A 25,997-nucleotide genomic window follows, 5' to 3' on the forward strand; every position below is an offset into this window, starting at 1 on the left:
CTGCATTAAACTCAACTCTGGTTTCATTTAAGTGTATAACCCAACCCATCATGATATTAGGGGTCAGTCAGTGTGTACTGCAGCTAAACAAAAACTATTTAAGGATCGTCTGTTATTACATCCACATTTAGAGGATTATCAACAGAATGTACTCAGCTTTAGAACTGTCAAATTAACAAACATCCAATATGGGTGTGATCGCACATGTATTATTACATACCTATTCAATCTTACTATAGTGATAAAGGCTTTTTGAAACCGTGTAATAAATTTATTCTTTATCGCACATAATATTATGTGCAATCTGGACCGGAACTTTTAAATGGGGAATTCCCTTTTTCTTTTTACTGCAGTTAGTGCCTTTTATTTACTTATGTCATATATGATTTACAAATGATGTCATATCGTATTTGAAACATTACACAAGGCTGCCACAGAGTGTGATTCTTAGTGTTAAGTAAATCCATGAAAGGAGTTTTGATCATAGATTTAACAAAATGTTGTTATGACGTTAAATTAAAAACCATTTTTGTAAAACATAAAAGAAGGTATGTAATAAATACAGAACTTCACATACATTGTTTTCGCTTCCTATTTATTGCACTCATTTATTTTGCGAAAGAACATACCACTCGACTGCTACGTGGTCTTGTGGTATATATTCTTGCACAAAATAAACTCGTGCAATAAATAGGAAGCGAAAACAATGTACGTGAAGTTCTGTATATTTATTGTGTTCCTGAGACAATACATGAAAACATGTTGGCATATGTATATGGCTGGCCAATGAAGAGACAATATACTGTAATGTCTTAACAGAAATGCTATATATTATATCAAACAATTACATGTATAATATAAATGAAATCAACAATAATAATAAAAGGGATGTGATACATGTACAAGCAAAAGTGATCTTTCAAAAGCTGAAAACACCACCACACATACGATTATCTCCAGTAGCAAATCTACATAGCAAAATCACAGAACTGAATTTCTGTTACTATACCCATTATTACAAGTAGGTAACAATCTACCATTTCAAAGAAAGAAATGTTTTATTTAACGACGCACTCAACACATTTTATTTACGGTTATATGGCGTCAGACATATGGTAATCTACCATTTCACTATTTACTAAAAAATAGTTTCCAATGGGTTCCAGTGATCACCGAAAAAGTGTTTCCATAGAACATGTGAAATCCTGATGCTTAAAAAGGGAGATAGCCAATATAATATATTTTATAGAAAAGTCAATAAAAAGTCCAAAGCCTTAATACACATCCTACATGTACATAATGGAACATTTTGTTTTAAAACTTTTGATGAGGTCAAAATAAACCTTGATTAGCTATCTCTGAAACTTGCACAGCGAATCATGACAAGACACTCAACAGAATGTTCTCTGAACTATAAAATAACATAAAACTGATCATTCAGGTACCTGTATGTATATATCAAAATGAACAGTCACTAAGTACTGAGAAAACGAACACTGTTCTAAGACTAGGCTGACTCAAGGTTGCTACGGACAAGCAGGTATTTGTGTTGTCCAATACAAATCAATACATATCTGGCATCATTCTCCATTTCCTCGTGGCGACTGCTTCCCTAATAATCTATGTGAAGTTTGTTTAGTTTAGATTTGCCGTATATACTGTAACTATTGATAATGATGTACTTCATAGGTGGAATATTGACGATAATGTACCTTATAGGTGTAATATTGATAATGTACCTTATAGGTGTAATATTGATAATGTACCTTATAGGTGTAATATTGATGATGATGTACTTCATAGGTGTAATATTGATGACAATGTATTTCATAGGTGGAATATTGACAATGTATTTCATAGGTGTAATATTGATGATGTACTTCATTGGTGTAATATTGACGATGATGTACCTCATAGGTATATTGATGACAATGTACTTCATAGGCGTAATATTGACTAAGATATACATCATAGGTGTAATATTGAAGATGATGTGCTTTAGTGTAATATTGATGATGATGTACTTCATAGGTGTAATATTGATGACGATGTATTTCAAAGGTGTAATATTGATGGTGTACTTCATTGGTGTAATACTGACGATGTACCTTATAGGCATAATATTGACTAAGATATACATCATAGGTGTAATATTGACAATGATGTACTTTATAGGTGCAATATCGACGATGATGTACCTCATAGGTGTAATATTAATGATGATGATGTACCTCACAGATGTAATATTGATGACGATGTACCTCATAGATGTAATATTGAGGATGATGTACCTCATAGATGTAATACTGAGGATGATGTACCTCATAGATGTAATACTGAGGATGATGTACTTCATAGGTGTAATATTGACGATGATGTACCTCATGGGTGTAATTATATCTCTTCTTATTTCAATGCTCAATATTAACTTCACTGGACACTTAAAAATAGTACAGTTTAGGGAAAATGGTCAATTGCAAATTCACACTTATGAAAATGTAGAGAACGGGAAAAATCACACACCTCAAAATGTGGAGAACAGGACCATTACACACCTTAAAATAATTGACCAGTGTTTCATTGAGCCAGACATCAAAACACATGCAAGTCAAGAATGGTAGTTTAGGTTACCAGGTTACCACATGTCAGGAAAGTCGACAATAGTATTTTCGTTCTCCACAAAATCTTATTAAATGAAAATTACACCATATAAGTTTGTATCATTTGAGTGTACATATATATATATATATATACATACATAGAGGATTCGTCATGAGTACTTTTTAATATGGAAAATATCAACCGAGTCTATGTTACTCAGTATTTGTCGAGGCTCAACAAATACCGATTAACACTTCTAAAATAACATTTTAATTAATTGTTTTAGTAAATCACAGTACTAAAGTCACCGCCATCAATAATATGACGTCATCACGATTAGCACAGATTAGTTTGACATCACGCATTTTAAACAAATCTTTGAAAACGTTATGCTCATGCAGGTACACGGGTCTTGTTGGCTTGTAAGCAAATGACCCATCCACAGCAACACATTACCCAGAGACCTTGCAAATTTGCATACCATTATTAACCAGGTTAATACACTAAAATTATCACATGGGTTTATGACATGGATATCATGGGTAAGTTATAAGATTAAATGTATGTATGTATAGTGATTTCCTTAGAAATTAGGCAAGGCATGGTAGACCGAACACTTTTGGGACATTTTCACCATTTTCGGGGCACTCGTCTTTCATTAAAAATACACAAAAATGTAATTTATGTGTTTGCTTTAATAAATGAATAGCAAAAGATATAAAAGATATTTATTAATTAATAATACATTTTCGGGTGTTTTTTAAAGGCAATTTTAGAAATAATTACTAAAAAAGGCTTGTTTAATCTCAGGGCAGCATGGTGCTGATTAAGGCAAGATGGTGCTAGACTATTGAGGCATGGTGCTGCACCATGCTAAAACAAGCTAGGGAAAACACTATATGTATGTATGTATGTAAAGAACCAGCAGAAGAGCAGTGCTGTGAGTGAATACGTTCATATCAGTGTGTCCATGGACGGATTCTACTGAGATACTAATTTAAAGTAATAACAATAACTATTGTAAACTTCACATAGATGGGTTGTTAAAAGTTTGTTTGCTTTGTTTACTGACACCACTGGAGCACACTGATTTATATCGTCTGTTTGATGTCAAACATTTGGTAATTCTGACATAGTCTTAGAGATAAAACCCGCTACATTTTTATTCATTGGTAGCAACGAATCTCACTGACAGGATAGTACCTACCACGGACTTCGATATACCAGTTGTGGTTCACTGGGTGGAACGAGAAATAACCCAATGGGCCCAATGACAGGGATCAATCCTAGACTGATCACGCATCAGGCGGGCACTTTACTATTGGGCTATGCTCTGCACCTAAAAATATGTTGTAATCTATAGGTTACGTAATTCATGGCCATGGGTTACCACGTGCATACATGTATGCTTATGTCAATGCCTGTAGAGATGAAAGGCAGGGAGGAAGTGCACCCCTGAACATGATTAAGCGTGCTTAGCAATACTGATTTGTAACTCTACATCCCTTCTTCCATTTCAATGTTATTTGTTTCTAAAATACGTGTATACACTCTAAACAAGCATTCTGAAAATACTGCTAAATCTACATTAAGGAAGCAATTAATCAATCCCCTCCAATTCTTTTCACAGTGAGGTCTATCACCCTTGTCAAACCACAGAAAACAAAAATCTCTTAGTGCAATATGGCATCATGCAGCACTTCTCGCAATGACTGGCTGAAATACATTTAACAAGCTGTATGCCTCTTCCCAAGGGAACTTATAGTATAATCTATTATACCTGACAAAAGAATTATATACTATCTTGTATGCAAGAAAAATGAATAGCCAATAAACCGATACATTTAAGATCAGTACCATATCAGATGTGTCAACAACAAGGTCTTCTATATTTAATACAGTCAATAAAATGAATCTTAAGGGAAAACCACCATTGTAAGAGTGAACACTAACCGAATGTTCTGGTAGACAGCACTGCACCAAATAGCATCTCACGAGGTCAATGTCTCAAATAAGGAAAGGAAACCAATATTTATTTGTTTAACACCTGAACACATTTTAAACTATGGCTATTTGGTATATAACATACATATTATATTATACACAGAGATTTATCCAGGCATTCTGTAGGTCCGAACAAAAGCTCTTTCCCAAAAGAAAGTGACACTGAAAACTCACAATTTCAATGTTTATATATATATATATATATATATATATATATATATACTCTTCAAAAGAAGAAACGCAAAACCACATTGTCGTAACATTTGGAGAATTGATTTAATTATTGAATGGCGAGTCCTATAATTACCAAATGTTGCAGGATTGTTCACAATTCACTCTAGTCCATTGTGAGTAAGTGATAGGACACACCACCAAGGTCAAGGTCATCTGGAGTCAATACCGGGGGTGGCCTCCGCGTGTGTTGATAACTGCCTGGCACCGCCTGCCCAATGACGCAACCAGAGTACGGATGACGTCCCGGGGGATGGTGGCCCACTCGGCCTGCAAGGCTGCTGCCAGCTCGGGCAGGGTCTGGGGCTGTGGTTGTCGCTGTCGGAGGCGTCGGTCCAACTCGTCCCATAGATGCTCAATTGGGTTCAAATCCGGTGATATCGATGGCCAAGGAAGGACATTAATGTTGTTGTTCTGTAGGAAAGCCGTTGTGAGACGTGCTGTGTGAGGCCTGGCGTTGTCATGTTGGAACACTGCGTTGGCGTTGGCCATAACTGGAACGATGTGTGGCCGGAGGATCTGGTCAATGTAGCCCTGTGCATTCAGGTTGCCCTGCACGTGGACCAGGTCAGTTCTGCCAGTGTGTGAGATGGCTGCCCACACCATGACACTACCCCCGCCGAATCTGTCCACTTCCTGCACGCAGTTTGCCCCATAACGTTCACCACGACGCCTATACACGCGACATCTTCCATCATGACGTCGGAGCAGAAATCGGGACTCGTCACTGAACCACACCTGTCTCCATCGCAGTTGAGGCCATTGTCGATGAATCTGGCACCACTGCAGTCGGAGTCGACGGTGTTGTGGTGTTAAGATGACACCTCGAACTGGACGTCTGGCACGAATTCCTACCTCACGTAGGCGGTTCCGTACGGTCTGGTCGGATATCCTGCGCAAACCTGGTATTGCTGCGGCTGTGGAGGTGGCAGTAGTCAATCGTTCCCGAAGGTGGCGTACCCGGATGTAGCGGTCCTGCCTGGGGGTAGTGACCCATGGTCGACCGGATCTAGGGTGGTCACGTGTTGATCCATGTTGCTGGTAACGGTCCCACAGTCTGGAGATGGTGCTTGGGGACACATGGAATGCCCTGGCAACGGCCGTTCTGGATTCGCCTGCGTCTAGTCGGCCGATGGCATTGTTTCTCTGCGGTTCACTGAGACGTGGCATGTCCTGGATTGTCAACTGTCGGCCAGATACAGAGGCCAGGCAAGCGAACACCCTGCACTTTTATACTGTCGGTGTTCATGTTGCACGTGCAGACAACGCACGTGCAGTGGTGACATGGTTTGCACGTGGCTGCGTTTTTGCGAATATTCACATTTTGGAACTTTATTGTACAGTAGCTGCGTTTTATCGAATGTAACCGTGGGAATGTGTTTGGGACATGCAATGACCTTATATTCACAAAGCATGAACCGGTAGGAAACATAAAATCGGAGTTATAACCCATTTGTACCCTTTTGCGTTTCTTTTTTTGAAGAGTATATATAGAGGCTATTTCATGGGGGTTTTCGAATACGATTTTTATGTCAAAGAGTGATGTGTGAAAACCATATTTTCACACATCACGAGTTGACATAAAAATCGTATTTGAAAAAACCCATCATGAAATGGTCTATTTGTTATATAAATATTTCCTAATTATTGACAATATCTTTCGCTTTTTGGTAATATCTTTAACTTATCCTATCGAAAATATGTAACGTCATGATATAGTTCTTCCTATGGAACTATGCCAGAAAATTTACTTGACCATAGACTTTTAAAAAGAAATTTGAATAAAATTTATCTTTATTAACATTCATTTAGCATTAATACTGTGGTGCAAACATACCTGACAAAGCGATCGTCAAAAACTCCCACAAAAACAAAACGAGTCTAACGCCGTTAAATTCTTACACTTACACTCAATGACACTACATTGTGTCATCATTATTTAGCTTCGTATTGAATTCGTTTTAGATATTTTATCATAATTGCACTTCGTATCCCTTTTTACAGTTGTTTAAATTACTTTCTTTCTTTTTTTCAAATACGATTAGATGCATTGGTAATCATCAAATTTAAATACGAAGAACCGAGACAAAGGGAGATAATTTAATCATGCACTTTTACAAAAAAGTAAATAAGACTTCTGTATTTTCACTGTAGCTAAAATACAGTGAAAATATGACTTTTCACCAGATATGACTTTTATGGTTTCCGTAGATCTATATATTTCATTGCTATGTATATAATAAATATATTTATTTTATTTTGCCTGTACTAATAAATTAACTTAACAATTGTGTACGGCATCAGTCAGTGACCTTAAAAAATATCCCAAGTTAATAATAATACCCATGGCCGTTTTAAAAGTGTGCGATTGTTCTGACCACTTCTCTTTTAATTTGTCCTGCTGTTCAACCTTATTCTACTTACCCGAAGTCACATTTCATAAGGATCATTTTATGCTCAGGACCAGCTTACTACCACTGTGCTAGATATTGCATACAAAGATGAATTTCCAATACACCCGTAATGGAGGTCGCCTAATGTGTTACTTGAAAACAGAAGTGAATATATATACATGGTAGCCTTGTATATATATACAATGTAGCATCACCTATTGAGGACCATCTATACTGCAGTTGTATTTTAGGGGTGAAAGAAAGACAGACCTGTTTTATTTAACGATGCACTCAACACATTGTGTTTACGGTTATATGGCGTCAGAACAACAGAGATATTGAGAAAGGAAACCCACTGTCGCCACTTCATGGGCTACTCTTTTCAATTAGCAGCAAGGGATCTTTTATATGCACCATCCCACAGACAGGGTAGTACAAACCATAGCCTTTGATATACCAGTAGTGGTGCACTGGCTGAAACGAGAAATAGCCCAATGGGCCCACCAACAGGGATTGATCCCACACCGACCGTGCATTGAGTGAGCGCTGTACCACTGGACTATGTCCTAGTGTAAGCTAGGCCATCACATTCCATCTACTCTCCAGGTAACATTGTGTTCAGCATCGCGTCATGATTCACAACGCAAGTATTAGAGATTACTACACAATTTTAAAACATAAAATAGTAATTGCAAATTACTTTCAAATAACTAGAAATATCATAAATCAAGATTTTGAAAACAAAACGTTTTGCCCGTGCATGCATACCCATATTACAGTCTATAATACAACATCCAAGGCCTTTTTAACACTTTCTGAACGTTCTGATCACTTTTTCTCTTTTAATCTGCACTGCCAACCGTTGTTTTTTGTATTTACATGATGCCGCACTCTGCAAGCATCTTTTGGCACTGACGTCCAGTCAATTACCATACACACACTGTCACATTGTGCTCAATATTGCATACAAAAATGAATGATCCCACAAATACAACTGTAATGGTCGCTGCCATCTTTGCCAGCCATGTACTGCGAAACCTCTGAAAACCAGACCCTCTGTAAACTGGAATTTCCCCCAAAACAGAAATTTTTCCATCCTTTTTTAAAGATCAGTACATAACTTAACCTCTATATAAACAAGATATCTCTTAAAACTGGACATTTTACTTGGTCCCGGAGGGTGACCAGTTTAGAGGAGTTTCACTGTATATATAAAGAGTTCAGGCGCAAAACGCGACATATCCATTTTCAGTAAAAATGGGTTTTTTAATTGGCGTATATCGCGTTTTGATATATAAAAAAACGGGATTTACCCAATACAATTTCATAAGGATCAATTATGTTTTGCAACAAATTAGCGGGCCTACGATTAGCCCTTATTGACATACAATAATGGCTTTAACTAAAAACTAGAAAGAAAATGGTTTATATCACGTTTTGCACCTGAACTCTTCATATGTTTGTTTAATGAGGGCTTGCTACATGTATCTACATGGCAGTCATACTTTTTGTGGAAAGCCCAGGCTAAGGCACGGGTTACATAAATGTACTATTTAACTACCGTATATCTTCGCCTATAAGTTGAATTTTTTTCACCCAAAAATTATTTTATAACTTGGGGGGTCGACTTATAAGAGGGTAAAAAAAATTCACCAAAAAATATTACTGTTTTGGGGATTATTTTACAAGTTTTATTGTTGAAGTATGCCATGTATTTATACTCAAATATGTTAATTTGACACATTTATTTTTTATAACCTATTTTTTTTGGCATTAGAACGGTTTTGGTTATGCGAAAAGGCGTACGATCTCACTCACATGCCAAGACAACAGTCCACTTAGTTAAATTAACAGTCATCACTAATAGTAAAAATGTAAACAATACTAACTACCTGTTGCCTGAGTTTATTTTGAAATCTGGTCACTGGCATTAATGGTTGTTCAAACAATGTTTTGGCGGTGATTAACTTCATGAATATTACTGAGCTTTCCCTTAAAATAGACTGATCTCTGGAGTTCACTATCTAGAGCAATAGGGACACACATCATTTAGTACAAAAACCAGTGTACTTTCCAGAGTTATCCTCCTTACATGTATTAATATGGCGGCAAAACGTGATACTTTCAGTTTTATCGTAGTGATCTGTTGTCAGTGTTTATAAATAAAGTTGTCTGTGCACAAAACCATCTGTACAGTACTATACAGTAACAGTCAAACAGCTTTCACTCTGTACTGAGGGAATATTTCGTTTTGATGCTATGTAATAATGATAGTTTGATTGGAATAGTCTGATTATATTGCGATGTACAAAACGTTAAAACCGAAGTTTGTAAAATAATTTTCTTTTGTTCAAATATTATTGTTCTCATGTGCTGAAAATAAGAAATATTTCAATATTTATAAGTAGTTTTTCATGGGTCGACTTATAAACGGGTCAATAAAAAAATACGTTTTCAGGGCTTGAAATTAGGGACTCGACTTATAGCCGAGATCGACTTACAGGCGAAGATATACGGTAATTCTAAAGCACATGTAGTCAAGAAGATTTAAATTGTTCTACACTGCCATGACCCACGGGGCTTCTAGATTATGGTAGCCCCACTCCCATGGCTAGTGATATTCAATGTTGGGCTAGTAAATAACTACTATTGCCATGCCCGATGGCTAGTGATTTTTTGGTGTCACATGTTGCAGTTAAACCTATTTTGTAAATATGAATACCCCAATCCCCCAATGTTGGTATTTTAAGCTCTATCTCCCTCGTTAGGTGACATATCTGATTATTACTATTATTTTAAACTCTATCTTCCTCGTTAGGTGACATATCTGATTATTACTATTATTTTGTAAAATTGTATTATCTTCATGCTAGTGAATTTTTAATCGTGGCTAGTAAATTTTTAAAATCACTGATCCCATGGCTAGTGAATTTAAAAAGAATTCTAGAAGCCCTGTGACCACATTTCAACAAATATATGTCATGAAACACCCCACCTCAAAACTACTTATCACAAAGGACTGAAATAATAATAAAGCTGTGCATTGCTTGAATGACAGTGTATGAATAAAAGACAACTTCCTTTAGACTTGCTGTCAGCATCAGTCCCTCTGTGAGTTACATGTACATCTATCTGGGTATTCAGAACACAGGTTGCAATACACCTGGGGCCTAATTCACAAAAGGCTCTTAAAGGCTCTGCTAGACAACAAAGTATCCTCTTTGCAAGTCATTTAGCATTGCACTGCGAGATCGCAAAGTTACGAGAGTTTAGTGAATTAGGCCCCAGATCACAAGCATGTACATACCTGTATATGATGCAGGCTTTGAAGGGTAAGAACATGGACATTCAAGTAGGCCCACATGAACTGGGTAGGCTGGTGTGCACTGGGGGTGGGGGTGGGGGGTGGGGGGGTGGATGCCCCCAATTTAATTTAGAAAACGTTTACTTCTTCCTTCTACTATATATATAATATATATATATACAAAAAAAAAAATGTGCTTGTCCCCAACCCACCCCCACCTCTTTCGTATATTATGTCTACTGGCAAACCATAAAGGCAACAGATAAGGCACTTTTTATGAACTTTTGTAGCCCACAGCAAAAACAGTGATGGCTGAAGTGATAACTTTTAATTTTTAATTTTGAGGTTACATGTAGTTGTTGCAATAGTTACTGGCATAGACATGCTAAAAATTACCACAGGTGAGCATCTTACCTGCAGCAAAAATATGTTCACATTTAAATGCTATTTGGACTGGATGCTATACTCTACATGTGACCATCATCAAAAACATTAAAACTAGAACAAGTTGATTCCTTTTTCATTGTTCATAAAAAAAAAAGAGTGTTGTTAATCAGATGAGAACAATCCATGCTAAACCCTTGGGATCAATCCATGCTAAACCCTTGGGATCAATTCCCATCAGTGGGCCCATTGGACTATTTCACACTCCAACCAGTCCACCACAACTGATAAATAAAAGGCTGTGGTATGTGCTATCCTTTCTATGGGATGGTGCATATAAAAGATCCCTTGCTGCTAATCGTAAAGAATTGGCCATGAAGTGGTAAAAGCAGGTTTCCTCCCTCAATATCTGTGTAGTCCTTATCCATATGTCTGACACCATAAAACCGTAAATAAAATGTGTTGAGTGCGTCGTTAAATAAAACATTTCCTCCATGCTAAACACATGTAAATTTGTTACATAACAGATGTTTTATTGGGTCAAAATTATCGAAAACAACCAGTGAATTTGACTTTACTGGCCTTAATTGGTAAAAACAGGGTGATAAAGTGATAAAACCAGGTTGGTCTTAATACTGTTGTCCCAGAGTACATAATTTACTATTTAAGGAACTATTGGTCTAAAGTTACAATATTGAGTGGTCTTAGAACTAAGGTAGTTATTCAGGGCTAAACCGATCTCACTAATTTGGCAGTGATAGAAATAAGCAGAATTTTTTACTAGTCCACCGGACAAATACATCTTGAAATTTATTTGTCCACCAATATTTTCACTTGTCCAAATAGTTGCCAAATAGATGGTGCATTTTATTCAAGTACCAGGATGATGTTTGTGATTGCTCAAAATGAAACTGCACTAAAACAAATTACGTATCTACTGGATAACCACCAAGATACATTTTACTTGTCCGAGTAGATTTTCACTTGTCAAATACTTGAAATAGACAAGTGCTTACTTCGAACACCATTTGAGCACAACAGGGTGTTTTTTTCTCTGATCTGAGTACAGTGAGGTCGTTTTAGTGCAGAAATTTAATAGAGTGGTGGCTATATATTCGGAAATTCATGTTCTGAGGGCAGCATGTCTGTACTTAATTAATTAGGCATGATTATTTTGATTCTGCTATTTTGTGCATACCTTTCATTGCCTTGACTTTGATGCAATGTAAAAGATATCTCATATATAGATTACATTGTGAACATATTTAAAGTGATAATCTAAGGACTAAATAAAATTTAAAAGGATCAGATAAAGCAAGTTTTGCCTGGCCCTACTCTGAGTACTCATGTGTAAGATTTTGAAGTCAAGTTTTAAACCAGTAATTAATATGCAGTTGCATGTATGATGTGTTTATCTGCAACATGTACATTAAAATTGTAGCTATCCTACTGCCTAACAAGAAATCTTTTATCAGTTTACAGTGTGGTACTTTGTCCATTATCAGCTGGCACTCACAAGTAAGAGTGTGATATAATCCTGCATACTGCTTTTTCCCATGGTCAGAATTTTATAATATGAAAATAGTTACTTACATGCACATGTATACCACTAATATTAACACTAATAAAAGATTATATACTACATGTACACAGGTCAATCCAAATTAATTAATAGTCAGGGCTGGGAATTGGTGAACTGTAAAAAAAAAAAGAAGAGGAAATCTAGAGGGGTCTTGCCATCTGACATTGGAGGAAAGGACGTTAAAATGCGAGGAAACGCAATGTTCCATGAGAGGAAAACAGCTGATCCGAGGAGAATTCCCATTCCTGAATAGAATACGATGGCATAAATACATTTGGCTAATTTAGATATGGACAGGGTGAGCCCTAAAAAATTGGGCAATTTTGATGTAAAAACAGTCATGTGCAACCATTAAAAGATGTAAATATATATATATATATATATATATATATATATACATATAACATTATATGTTTATCTTATAGTTTCTACATCTATGAGATGACCGGGATGCGGGACGTAGCCCAGTGGCACAGCGCTCACTCGATATGCAGTCGGTGTGGGATCGATCCCCATCGGTGGGCACACTGGGCTATTTCTTGTTCAGCCAGTGTACCACAACTGGTATATTAAAGGTTGTGGTATGTACTACCGTCTGTGGGATGGTGCATATAAAAGATCCCTTGCTGCTAATCGAAAAGAGTAGCCCATGAAGTGGCAACAGTGGGTTTCCTCTCTCAATATCTGTGTGGTCCTTAACCATATTTATGACGCCATATAACCGTAAATAAAATGTGTTAAGTGCATTGTTAAATAAAACATTCCCTTCCTTCATTAAACATACAAGTACATGTAATACAGGGTATTCTCAAGTTTGCTAAATTCTGTATGGAATATTTTGCTAAATTCTGTATGGAATATTTTGCTAAATTCTGTATGGAATATTTTGCTAAATTCAACTTTTAAAATTGAATTCGGATTTGGCAATTTGGCAAAAGGCAGTTAACACTGTACATATAATATAGTACATAAAATCTAGATGAGGAAGCTTTGTTACTTAGGCTATTATTTACTGAAATAGCAACTGTGTGTTTCCTGTAGTTTGTCATCTATCTGCATATACCATCTGCTGAGTGTTAGTTCACAACAGACTAGTACTAGCTTAAATGTATCATAAACTTTAATTATTTTCAAATGTTTTTGTACGGTATCGTGTCTGTAACATGTTGGTTAAATCATGTAACTGAAATTTCATTTCCCATGATTATTATATCAAGTATGAATATTCAACGAAAATAAATATTTTAAATAATTATTTTTAAAGAACAGTTTCTGATAGGTTCCCATAATAACAAGGCACGGAACTGAGAAAGTGTTTCCCATGAATATGAAATTTGAAATCCTATGGTCTGCCAACTTGTATACTTACGCTTGTGTTCGTGAATGACAAAACATCTATTTTCATCAACTCACTGAAGAAGGTAGTGTGTGACTTGAGAATGGAAAGAATATTGTTTAGTTTTTTTAACTTTTAGGAATACATGTAAGTAAGTATATTCCCTATAGGGGCGGGACGTAGCCCAATGGTAAAGCATTCGCTTGATACACAGTTGGTCTAGGATCGATCCCCGTTGGTAGACCCATTGGGCTATTTCTCGCTCCAGCCAGTGCTCCACAACTGGTGTAACAAAGGCTGTGGTATGTACTGTTCTGTCTTTGGGATGGTGCATATAAAAGATACCTTGCTGCTAATCAAAAAAAGTAGGCCATGAAGTGGCGACATCAGGTTTCCTCTTGCAATATCTGTGTGGTTCTTAATCATATGTCTAATGCCATATAACCATAAATAAAATGTGTCGAGTGCATCATTAAACAAAACATTTCCTTCCTTCCTTCCAAAAAAAGAGTTTCATATGCACAATTTGTGACCCTCTTGGAGTAAATACATGTAACACTGGAATGTCTCAATGTTGTGCTATTTATCAGGCATCTCATTCATAAATGGAAGGTGACATTTTTTAACCATCTATTTAATAAATGTTAATTAGGTACTGTCAATGAAGTAATGTTGGCAAGCATACTTTTTTTTTAGCTAATTTAGGGAGGCCATACAAGACGCTAATATTTCATGATGTTAAATTTAAAGAACTGTAAAACAGACTGTTTCTAAAAGCTTTTGTGTGATTTTGGAGGGGGTGGGTGTGTTTGGTGAATTATTCATCACCAGCAACAAAAGTTACATACATGCACAATTGATTATTAAACAAAAAGGATATAGCAAACAGTAACAGTTACAGACATGTATAGTTAGCATGCATATTACTGCATTATTTGTTTTACTAAATTTAAGTTGTCTGTAAAAATGAAAGATACATGTACGTAACATCTAAACTGATATTTCTACTGATCCTACAACTTTCAAGGATATTTGTTTTTAGTTCTTGATACGACAACCTCATTAAACTTCTATGTTGTTAATATGTCACTTATTTGGAGAGAGAGAGAGAGAGAGAGAGAGAGAGAGAGAGAGAGAGAGAGAGAGAGAGAGAGAGAGAGAGAGAGAGAGAGAGACAGACAGACAGCTGTTGCATCACTATATAGCAATACACAGTACTTCGACAGCAAACGTGTCCACATGCTATTAATTTTATATACGATATTGCCACTTTAAGTATCTTACATGTACATATTTTATGCAAGCATCGAACTTGTGGACATGTATGTACATATATTTCAACAGTGTTCTTAGCACCTGTTATTCAGTTTAACCAGTCCACAGTTCTTTGGGGGGGGGGGGGGGGGGGGGGAGTGTGTTACATATGCATTTAAAGGTATTCACAATCACATGCTGGGCTAGCTCTGGGACGTGCAGAAACTTCACCAAATCATCTTTTAAACTTGAAAAATTGCAGAAACCTGATTATTCTTAACAAAATATCAACAATTATATGAAATAGTTTTTTCAAATTAAAACAAGTTTCTCAATTGCTTTTAAAAATCACAATTGGCAATTTTGGAGTGTCCGAGCTATAGCCCTGACATTTACATAATTTTGGATATATTTGTATAAAAGAAAAACAAACATCAAACTGGGAATATACAAGTGTACATGAATTAATAGCACTACAAGCTATTTTAGCATAATTTTTAATCATAGCAATATACAACCTACACATGTAATTAGTTTTATTTCAATGGAATTTTAGAATTGCTATAAAAATCCACTAGTACTTAACGGGATCAGTGATTTTAAAAATGTACTAGTCCTACTTTAAGTACATTTTACTAATAAGAATAATTGGGTATGTCACCTAAAAAAGGAGACAGAGCTTAAAAACCCTTAGATTTAAGGGGGAGGAAGGGGCAGGATATTCACATTCACAAAATAGACTTAAATGCAGCATTTTACTCTAAAAAAAATAACTAGTCATCAGGCATGCCAATAGTAGTTATTTACTAGCCCAATATTGAATATCACTAGCCATGGGAATGGGGCTACCATAATCTAGAAGCCCTGTCTGGCATGGCAATAGTAGTTATTTACTAGCCCAATATTGAATATCACTAGCCATGGGAGTGGGGCTACCATAATCTAGAAGCCCTGTCTGGCATGCCAATAGTAGTTATTTACTAGCCCAACATTGAATATCACTAGCCATGGGAGTGGGGCTACCATAATCTAGAAGCCCTGTCTGGCATGGCAATAGTAGTTATTTACTAGCCCAACATTGAATATCACTAGCCATGGGAGTGGGGCTACCATAATCTAGAAGCCTTGGTTAATTAATTACTTTGTGTAGTACTAAATAGCTGATCTATTTTATTTAAATCAGTGTTTTGATGATATGTCAATATAGGTTTTTTTTTTAATTGATCTGACTTTGCTTGATACCCACGGGTGGGGGGTGATGTTTTCGTAAAAACACATTGTTTTGACAATCAAGCAGTCAACACAGAGTCAGCTGTAAGGTCAAATCATAAAAAGGGAACAGTTAAACCCCACCTTAGATTTTGCCGAAAATATATATATATATATATATACATACCAATTTTCGGCAAAATCGGCGAGAGAAATAAGTAGAAATTTTAATTTTTCCACTGGACAAGTACATCGATAAATCTACTTGTCCAGCAATAAATGTTTTGTTTCATTCCAGTACAACAAAAACATATTTTTGATTGCTCAACATTAAACTGCATTGAATATTTTTACTTGTTCACTGGACAACCATTACGGTACATTTTGCTTGTCTGAGCAGATTTTCACTTGTCAGAACAAACGAACAAGTGCTTATTTCAAACATTATAAGTAAATACATTTAAATATATATAAAAATAAATATAAATAAAAATATATATATATATATATATATATATATATATATATATATATATATATAAAAATGTTTATGCCAAATCTGATATTTCAATTTTTAGCTTGATCAGAGAAACACCTTCCGATGTATGGCCCATTCCACAGATTTATTCAGGTGTTTTGTGGGTCAGAACATGGCTCCCTTCCCAAAAATAAGTGGCACTGAAAATTCCCAATTTCTGTACTAATAATGTCCAGTATATAGAGAATAACTAGATAATGATGTACATGTTAGGATATCGGCTGTATCCTGTTACGGTAAGAATGGAAATTAGGCAAGGCTTGTCGAGTGGAATTTTCCATTCGACCTGATCAGGATAAAGCCCATATCCTACATCATTAACTAGCTATTTTTATCCTGCAGTCCATAAAAAATTAAGGGGAAAAGCTATTATTTCTGTTATTTCAGCTACATTGTACAATTGACCTAGCGGTCAAATAAGCAATTTTGTAATGTAGATATATATGTGACATCTTATGTGTGACATTTTAAGTTATAACTTGTAGTATACATTTGTGACTTTGCTTTAATTGGTCATTATAATCGGCCAATACAACATCTGCAATTGCCCTCAGCAGTGGCGTGGAGATTGCTGTGGAGTTTTTCATTTTCCACGGCACTTTTTTTTGCTGTGGACTAAATTATAAATTTTTTCCACTGTTTGTTTTTTACCATGGATGTTTTCTTAATTGCAGGGATTGCAATAGAAACAGTGGTTGCAGGATAAATATATTTATTTACGTCTGTTGTAATAAATTAATTTAACAATTGTGTATTGCATCATTCCATGGCCTAATAAAGTATGATTTACTCTTGCTAATTTTCAAAATCCCATCAGACATGGGAGGGATCCTGACAAAAAATCCTGGATAAATCCCTGAATTCAGTTTTGGTGATAGCACTATTGTCCAAAATGCTCGACTGTCGACATTAAAATGACCATACATGGTTGCTGACATTGGTATTTCAGGAAAGGAGACTTTCACAAGGTTTCCTAATTTGCCATTACTTTTTTTTTTACATGCATTTGGGGCAGTTTGAAGTGTGATAATCTTTTCACCTGTAACGTACTTGTCATTAAAGGTATATTGTCACAGATCACTGACCTATTTAATGGTCTAACAAAGTACTACCTGAACAAAAATAATTTGATTTGTCCCTAAATGTACTTTATTCAACCATCTTCATAACCACCATACTCATTTATTAATGACATTTTGTAAAAATATTTGAATTATGGCAATGGTCCATAATTCAAAAACTAAAATTGCCGAGAGGGATGACATGGATTTCACTCCATCATGGTTCCCACAATTAATGTAATTTTTATTTATTATAAATTTTTAGAGAAATAAGGTGCTTAAATCTGTGACAGTATGTCATTAAATTTGACCACATGGATCACATGACCTTGAAATTACCTGTCAAAAATTTTAGTATAAACAAAAAAGATGGGTGCCTGACGCTAAAGAGTTCATTCAGGGTTTCAAACCCTGCAATTGCCCACGGCAGTCAGCAATGCTGTGGAATTGCCGTGGATTTTTTTCATTCTCCACAGCAATTTTTGGCTATATTACTAGATTTGTTCCCACTGCTTGTTTTCCCACCGTGGACATGTTGTTAATTGCAGGGGTTGGTGTTTTGACTAACTTGTGATGTTTCAATGATCGATTATAATCAAAGATTTATCTATCGTGCTATAAAAACCGATATGATAGTTGATCATAAAGTTCAATAATCGATTGTCTCGGAAAATATTAATTGTATTTGTTGCTATTGTTTAGATGGTGGAATTGATATAAATATTCTGAAGTTTGAGTTAGTTTTCATATGTAAGTAAGTAAAATGAATACTGAATACGGTAAAATTAGCAATTTGTAGGATCTCTCTCGAAAAGGGTGATAACAGATGCACATAATCCTAATAATTAAACACTAAAATTTCAACTGATTGTATCATTGAAAATTGATGTCAGTGCAAACCAATTATAATAAGATCGATGACGAAAATTCTACCGATTCCAAACACTAGTTATGAGCAAAACATCTCCTATTTATAGCCCTATTAATAGTATTATAAAAATCTAAATAGTTTTGGCAACGTAACTTTTTGTTTTAATTCAGGCTTCTAACAGGCATCGATTAAGAATGATACTTATGGTTACCATATGTCAAGTAAGTGAAGAACGGTACTTTTTGTGCTTCAACACACCTTATTAAATAAAACCCATGCCCCCTATATCCATATATATTTCAATGCCTGCTTTCAGAATTAAATATTGGTGTAAACATTCATGAGTTAAGCAGGGAGAAAATTCAAGTAATTAATCCAGGGTGTGCAGATCAGATTTTTTTAGATTTGCCATTTCGGCGAGTCATGTTAAGACTCTGACTTGCCCGTTATAGCTGGGCGGTATACCGTTCGGTATTGGTATCATGTTAGTACCAATTTACCATACCAAGCAAATTTCAAAATACCGAAATTTCAATATTGAAAAGTTAGAAATGCACTAAAAATATATCTGACGAAGACGAAATGGCTGAAAAGACGAGAGACACGAGGGCCTTGTGTACATGGAATTTTATTTTATTTAGATGAAATTAGCGGATGAGACTTAACTCAGGCATGCATTCAGTATACTGAAAATACTGCTCGATATCGGTATTGTTATTGAATCAATACCGAATACCGTACCGATACCGAGGTAAATCACCCCAAAAATACAGATACCGAACATGGAATTTCAATACCGCCCAGCTCTATTACCCATGCAATTTTTAGTGGTCTGAATTTTATGGAAACAGTATTGAGCTTGGCACAGAAGACCAGAGATGTGATGGGGGGAGGAGGTGGCCCCATGCATTGTAACATATATGCACAAATTTAGTCGCCAGGCAGACGACACAAGATAAAGTTTCGACTTGCCCATAAAGTGCACACCCTGTAGTAACCCATGCTGGTTATGTATTTACCTATCAATGTGATGACAAGTTCTGGAGGCTTTCAGTTACAGCGAGCATCAGTACAAAATATATATTACTGACCTAGTACTAATTAATACGAGCACTAATCTTATTCCATGCAGTGTTTCTCTTGTTTATAGTTTCTATGTGTATCCACTATAAAAAACCAACACTTTTATTGATAGTACATACATCCATATTGTGGCATTCTCCAATATACAGAAATAAACAAACACAAAAAATATCCTGGAAACGACATAATTTATGTAAAACTCTTCTCACAGTCCAGTCACTATTACTGTACACTGTGTTCTATTTCTCCTGTCTAGGTTAACCCTAAGTTTTCCAGTCTACAGGTGGAAGCATCAGTGTTAAAAATCAAAACTGGTTAATAGCGAAGTGGTCGGTAATCATATGATAGTGAACCGATACTTTTCAAGATATCTGCATCCATGAATATTGAATTTAATAATAATGTGATCTTAAAATACTTTTTTTGTTTTAAATGTCATTATTTCACAGTACATCAACACTATAATATAGAACAGATTACTGAGAAAAGATCCGAGTGGTGAATGAATAGTAGTTTGAAATGTAGGCCAAGAGTAAACAATTGTCTATTTTGGAAATGACTTCTGATGTAAACAGTTTAGCAAAAATGATGTCATCAAGTTTTCTTTGTATATTAATTTTGTTATCATGTCTGGTATGTAAATTTTGAACATGTTAAATATATTTTTTAGAGAAAAACATTATGATTAAGGCGTGCGATGATAAACCACGGTTCATGATCAGGGAGCATTTTTCTTTCAAAATCTGGATTAGCAATATTTTTAGTCAACTGAAAATTGTTTAGCAACTACTGTTTAATGTTATAAAATTGTGTAGTGATCTCCGAAAAATATGTAGTGAATCGTAATGCAGTACTGAAGAAAATGATCTGTAATGTTATTCCAGGTTTCAGGACCACAGTTCAATGCAGTCTTTCAATTTGCTGGAAAGATATCCACCTTTTAACCCCCATATTGATATAAAGAAGGAACTTCACCCCAACCCTAAAACTAACCCTAAGTCGAACTCTAAAGATATCCACCTTTTAACCCCCATATTGATATAAAGTGGGAACTTCACCCCAACCCTAAAACTAACCCTAAGTCGAACTCTAAAGCTTACCCTAACGGGGGTAACTAATGGTTGGCCATTTTGCAATTAAATATTTTAAACAAATAGAAAGTAAAAACTTTATATAAACAAATATTGATTAAGGTTAGTCGGGGAGGAGGGGTTAATGGCACCACCAGAGCACACTGATTTATTAATCATCGGCTATTGTATGTCAAACATTTGATAATTTTGTACATATTGTCTTAGAGCGGAAACCCACTACTTATTTCCATTAGTAGCAATGGATATTTTATATATGCACGACATCCCACAGACAGGATAACACATACCACAGCATATGATATACCAGTCGCGGTGCACTGGCTGGGACGAGAAATAGCCAATTAGGCCCACCTATGGGAATCGATCCTAGACCAACAGCGCATCAGATGAGTTCTTTACCACTGAGCTATGTCCCACCTCAAAAATACTGATTAAGCCCCGTATAAAGATTAGTAGTTGCCTGGGATATTTTGACTATCTAAATGCTCTAGGGGTGCGGGGGTTAAAGATAAAGCTAGTAATTATTCATGTCCACATAATTTCATGGTTATATATAATCTTGAAAATTACCTGCAGGTGGAAGATACTAGTGTTGTACAGTAACGTTTGCCTATGATCCACTGTAAGTTTGTACTGTGCACACAATGTAGCAAATTTATGTGGCTTGTCTACACTATTGTTGTTAATAAAAAAATTAATTTTAAATTGATGTTGATCAATACTCAATAGCCGATGTGGGTTTGTTTTTTATGCCGGGGTGTCCTTTAAAACTGTATTCATTAATTCTTGAGAACAAAAATGGGGATTAGTCATTTTTAAACTCCATTCCCCAAGTAACGTTGTGTAATCCCCCATGCCACAATGTAACTGACTAGATTATTGGGTTTAATGTTTATATTTTTAATTTGCCTCTTTGATATTAATATGTAATAATAATAAATCTATATAATAGAAAACTGGCAATTTTAATAACAATTTTTTTTAAAATAATAATAATAATTAAAAAAGCATTAATGTACTCGTCTTTCATTTGTCTGTCTTCAAACAATTATAGGGCTACCAATTTTTACTGAGGGCCATTACTAAAAAAAACTGATAATTGAGGTAAAGGCATGCTGATTAATTAAAAAAATATATATATATTTATACTTAGGCCTTCTTTTAAACTGAATTAAGCTTGTACTTATCTGTGCAACAAAATTACATTACATGTTAGTTCTACTATGTACTTCAGGTACATATAACACATGAACAGTACAATCATGCAATGAATGTATTACAAGTATGATAAACATTGTATACATAGCTACATGTACACAATGTAAAACTCATCAAAAGACACAGTGGGGCGATTTTAATTAGCCCCGTGGTGATAACACCTTCATCCATGAATGGACGTGTGTCAATCAGCAGCAAAATGCTTTATGAATGGACAGATCGGGCTACTGTTTGGGGAGTCGCATCCTGCATTGTGTTCGGTCCGTGTTCACAACAGACGGGGCCACGCATCGCACTCAAAACCCACTGTCCGCAACCCCAGGTGGAGACACAGCAAAAATACACAAGATATGGCAAAACTACCCATTGCCGAACATAACCGGAGGATGGAAATGCCTCGGTGGGCATTTCTAACCAATAACACGACCCAGTGTCAGCTTGCTTGCTCCCTTTTGCCTCCATGTTGAATGGGAAATTCTTTCAACAGGCTCGCTTTCCGACAGCCGACCTAACACACGTAAATGGACACTCAAAATTGTATAGCGTGTACTTACTCTTTCAGTGTTTCTTCTGTCATCTTCTTCTTCTCATCTTCATGAGATTTTCGTGTTTTCAGGGCTACAATCCAATAAAATCAAAAAATAGAATAACCCGACAAGACACAGGAAATGGAACCTAACCACTCATTTTACAGACTCCGCGCTGATAAAAGTAGTGCACACGGTAGTCGCAACATGTCGTTTGCTGGGTTTCGTCGCCAGATTTCGCTAAAACAAAAACACATGTCATATGATTGCACACTAGTAAACAAAGATTCCGGTAAGTTATTTTGATATTACTGTAAAGTTATTCACAAGCGTATTAATCCGATAATCATTGTTGCCACACTGGGACCAATTTCAAATATGGTGCCCACTCGATTATGAGAAGGCAGCATAAGTTCAACAGAACATTCGTACAGAAATGTTGCATATTATATCTCGATTCAATCACGAAAAACGCATACTAGTACTCGGTTAGCAATTATTCGATATTCACAACACCGAATGTCAAATTGCTAGGTCCTGCAAATGTACATTACACATTGCATTGATATTTCCCATGTAAATTACGCCTCTCCAAATGCAGCCAATGAGATTTCAGGCTGTCCTTTGGCTGTCAATCAACGAACTTGTGAATTACAGGTGCCCCGTTTCAATTACGCTGCCTTGCAGGATAGTCGGATAGACCGCGGCGGAAAAGAGCTGTTAGAAGTCAGTTGTTGGAACCTCCGATTTATAACTCACTGATGCTTAATCCGTGTTAATATTCACACTTTTTGAAAGCGAAATCTGATGAACTGACATCGCGCTCATTACGTCAGCCGGAGATTGACCACGCCCAATCAGTGTTTGTTCGGTGTTGCTTTGCACTGACGAGAACAAAAGCCTTTTCATGAAGTCATTCATTAATATTTGGTTAACTGCTATAACGGTTGAAAGGTCAGGGGAGAGCCGGGCTCAACGCAACCGTCTCGTTATAGAGGCTCAATGTAACAACCCGACAACCAGTCATCGCGTTTTCTCGGGATATCCCGTAGGTGTGTACTGGTGGTGACTGGACTTCGAATGATGATCGTTTCAGTACTATTTATGTATGTGTGTCCGTGGAAAGACTATTATGTATTGAATAGCATTAAGAGAAAACGAAGTCTATTTAAATGAACGCTGAAACTGTAATATCATTCACATTTAACGAAAAAATATTTCGATTTACTACACCAACTTTGCACAACCTAGATCCGTAGGAACCCGGGAAAGGGGTGGGGGTGGTGCTTGTGTTCCCCTCTCCACTAACAGACAAACATGTACGGGGAGGGTTTTTTCTTTCTCTCTTTTTTTTTTCTTTTGTTCTAATCAACATAAATAAAGATAAAATATGGTTTGTGCCCCCTCCCATCACTAGAGACTGTACCTCATCCACTGGAGATTGAGACCCCCCTTTCCCATTCCAGATGTCGTTCCTACAGGTCTGCAACCAGAAATTACTAAATGGGAGAGCGGCAGATTTAAAAAAAAAGAAAATATACGGCATTAAATTTAAATAAAACAAGTTTGGCTTTATGTGCAATTTACAAAGCAAATTGAAAATGAACATTTTGGCAAATTCACTACGCATAAACTAAATTTCGATACTTGACACCCCTTCCGTGTCATGCATGGTGTGTTAAACAACCAAGTGCTTGTCATTAATGAGTAATATAAATATTTAGTGCTAAAATTAGCAATGAATGTAGATTAATATAACCCCAAATTTGGCAAAATATTGTTTAATTTGTGTATGATTGCGATTGATACACTCGTATCGCCAGTTAGTTGAGAGTATTCATTGGTCTGTTTTACAGTTTAAGTATCAACGTTATTTTAAATAATTACATTTTCGTTATTTATTTTGCCATGTATACATGCATTACAAATTACCCTTATCTGTCTTGTCCAAGCTGTTAAATATTGTCGTAGTTTCTTAGGGGAGAAGTGTGGGTTGGTGAGTTTTTCTTTCTTAATTATTATTTATGATATGTTTGGTAAGGTTTGATACCCAATAGCTGATGTATTTTTCGTCCTGGGGTGTTGTTAAACATTTATTCATTCATTCATACATTCAGTCAGTCAGTCAGTCAGTCAGTCAGTCAGTCAGTCATCCATCCATCCATCCATCCATCCATTCATTCATTCATTCATTCATTCATTCATTCATTCATTCATTCATTCATTCGTTGATTCAATGTCTTTTTGCCATTCCAGACCAATTTTCGATTGGTTGGGGGTGGGGTGTAGTTATATTTGCGGGGGTGGGTGTGTCTTTTCTTGAGAGCCTTTTTACTTTGTTCTACTTCAAGGACAAACGTCAGTTATAATCTTGACTCTAACTGTTATTTTGGACTCTCCTCAAATTCCACAAAATATTGTATATGTGTGGAGTGTCTAATCATCAAACTACTGGATTAGGTAGAACGATGATTAATTTCCCCTTCCTACAGCTCATGAAATACTTTGATTGTCACCTTGTTGATTTAACGATCATAGAAGGGTGTAAGTATTATGTTTCAATGGGATTTAGAATTACATAGAGGTATGACATGATACAAAGTGTATTTCTTATTATACCTAATTATAACGTTGACGAACGTCCAGATAGACCTAAAAGAAGACGTCAAAGAGGTGAAATGGAGCACATACCCAGCACCCAATCTAGGATCTAATGTTAAAATTTACCATACCAGGTTGATTCACTTCCCGCCTTGAAAATTCGACTTCTGAATAACATGCATTACTCCTGATTCCAATTTATTCTACTTCATTATTCGTTTAAAATAGTGGTGTTTTCTGTTTGTTTGTTTGTTTGTTGTTGTTGTTTTTTTTTTTTTTTTTTTTTGGGGTTTTTTTTTTTTTGGTTTTTTTTGTTTGTTTTTTTTGGGGGGGGGGTTCTAAACGTCTTATTAACACCTACTCCATCAACACGACTAACACCTTCACCATGCATCACTACAATCAACACAGTTGAACTCAACATACACATTCTCATCAAAACACCAACTACATTAACACACCATACACATACTCATCAAAACACCACATACACCATCAACACACCATACACATACTCATCAAAACACCACATACACCATCAACACACCATACACATACTCATCAAAACACCACATACACCATCAACACACCATACACATACTCATCAAAACACCACATACACTATTAACACATCATACACATACTCATCAAAACACCACATACATCATCAACACACCATGCACATACTCATCAAAACACGACATAC

The 25,997-nt window shown here is 35.9% G+C and overlaps 1 protein-coding gene across 1 annotated transcript in view; it reads right to left on the minus strand.

Annotated features, from left to right (window-relative positions):
• The window catches only part of LOC121372160 (sprouty-related, EVH1 domain-containing protein 2-like), a 47,121-nt gene extending 24,068 nt beyond the window's left edge, over window positions 1-23,053 (minus strand). The window contains exon 1 of the mRNA XM_041498434.1: window positions 22,718-23,053. Coding sequence (XP_041354368.1) covers window positions 22,718-22,740 — 23 coding nt within the window. The 5' untranslated portion in view covers window positions 22,741-23,053. The remainder of the gene's footprint in view (window positions 1-22,717) is intronic.
• Between the last annotated feature and the right edge of the window lie 2,944 nt (window positions 23,054-25,997).

Source organism: Gigantopelta aegis, chromosome 4 (assembly GCF_016097555.1).
Source record: "Gigantopelta aegis isolate Gae_Host chromosome 4, Gae_host_genome, whole genome shotgun sequence".
NCBI lineage: Eukaryota > Metazoa > Mollusca > Gastropoda > Neomphalida > Peltospiridae > Gigantopelta > Gigantopelta aegis.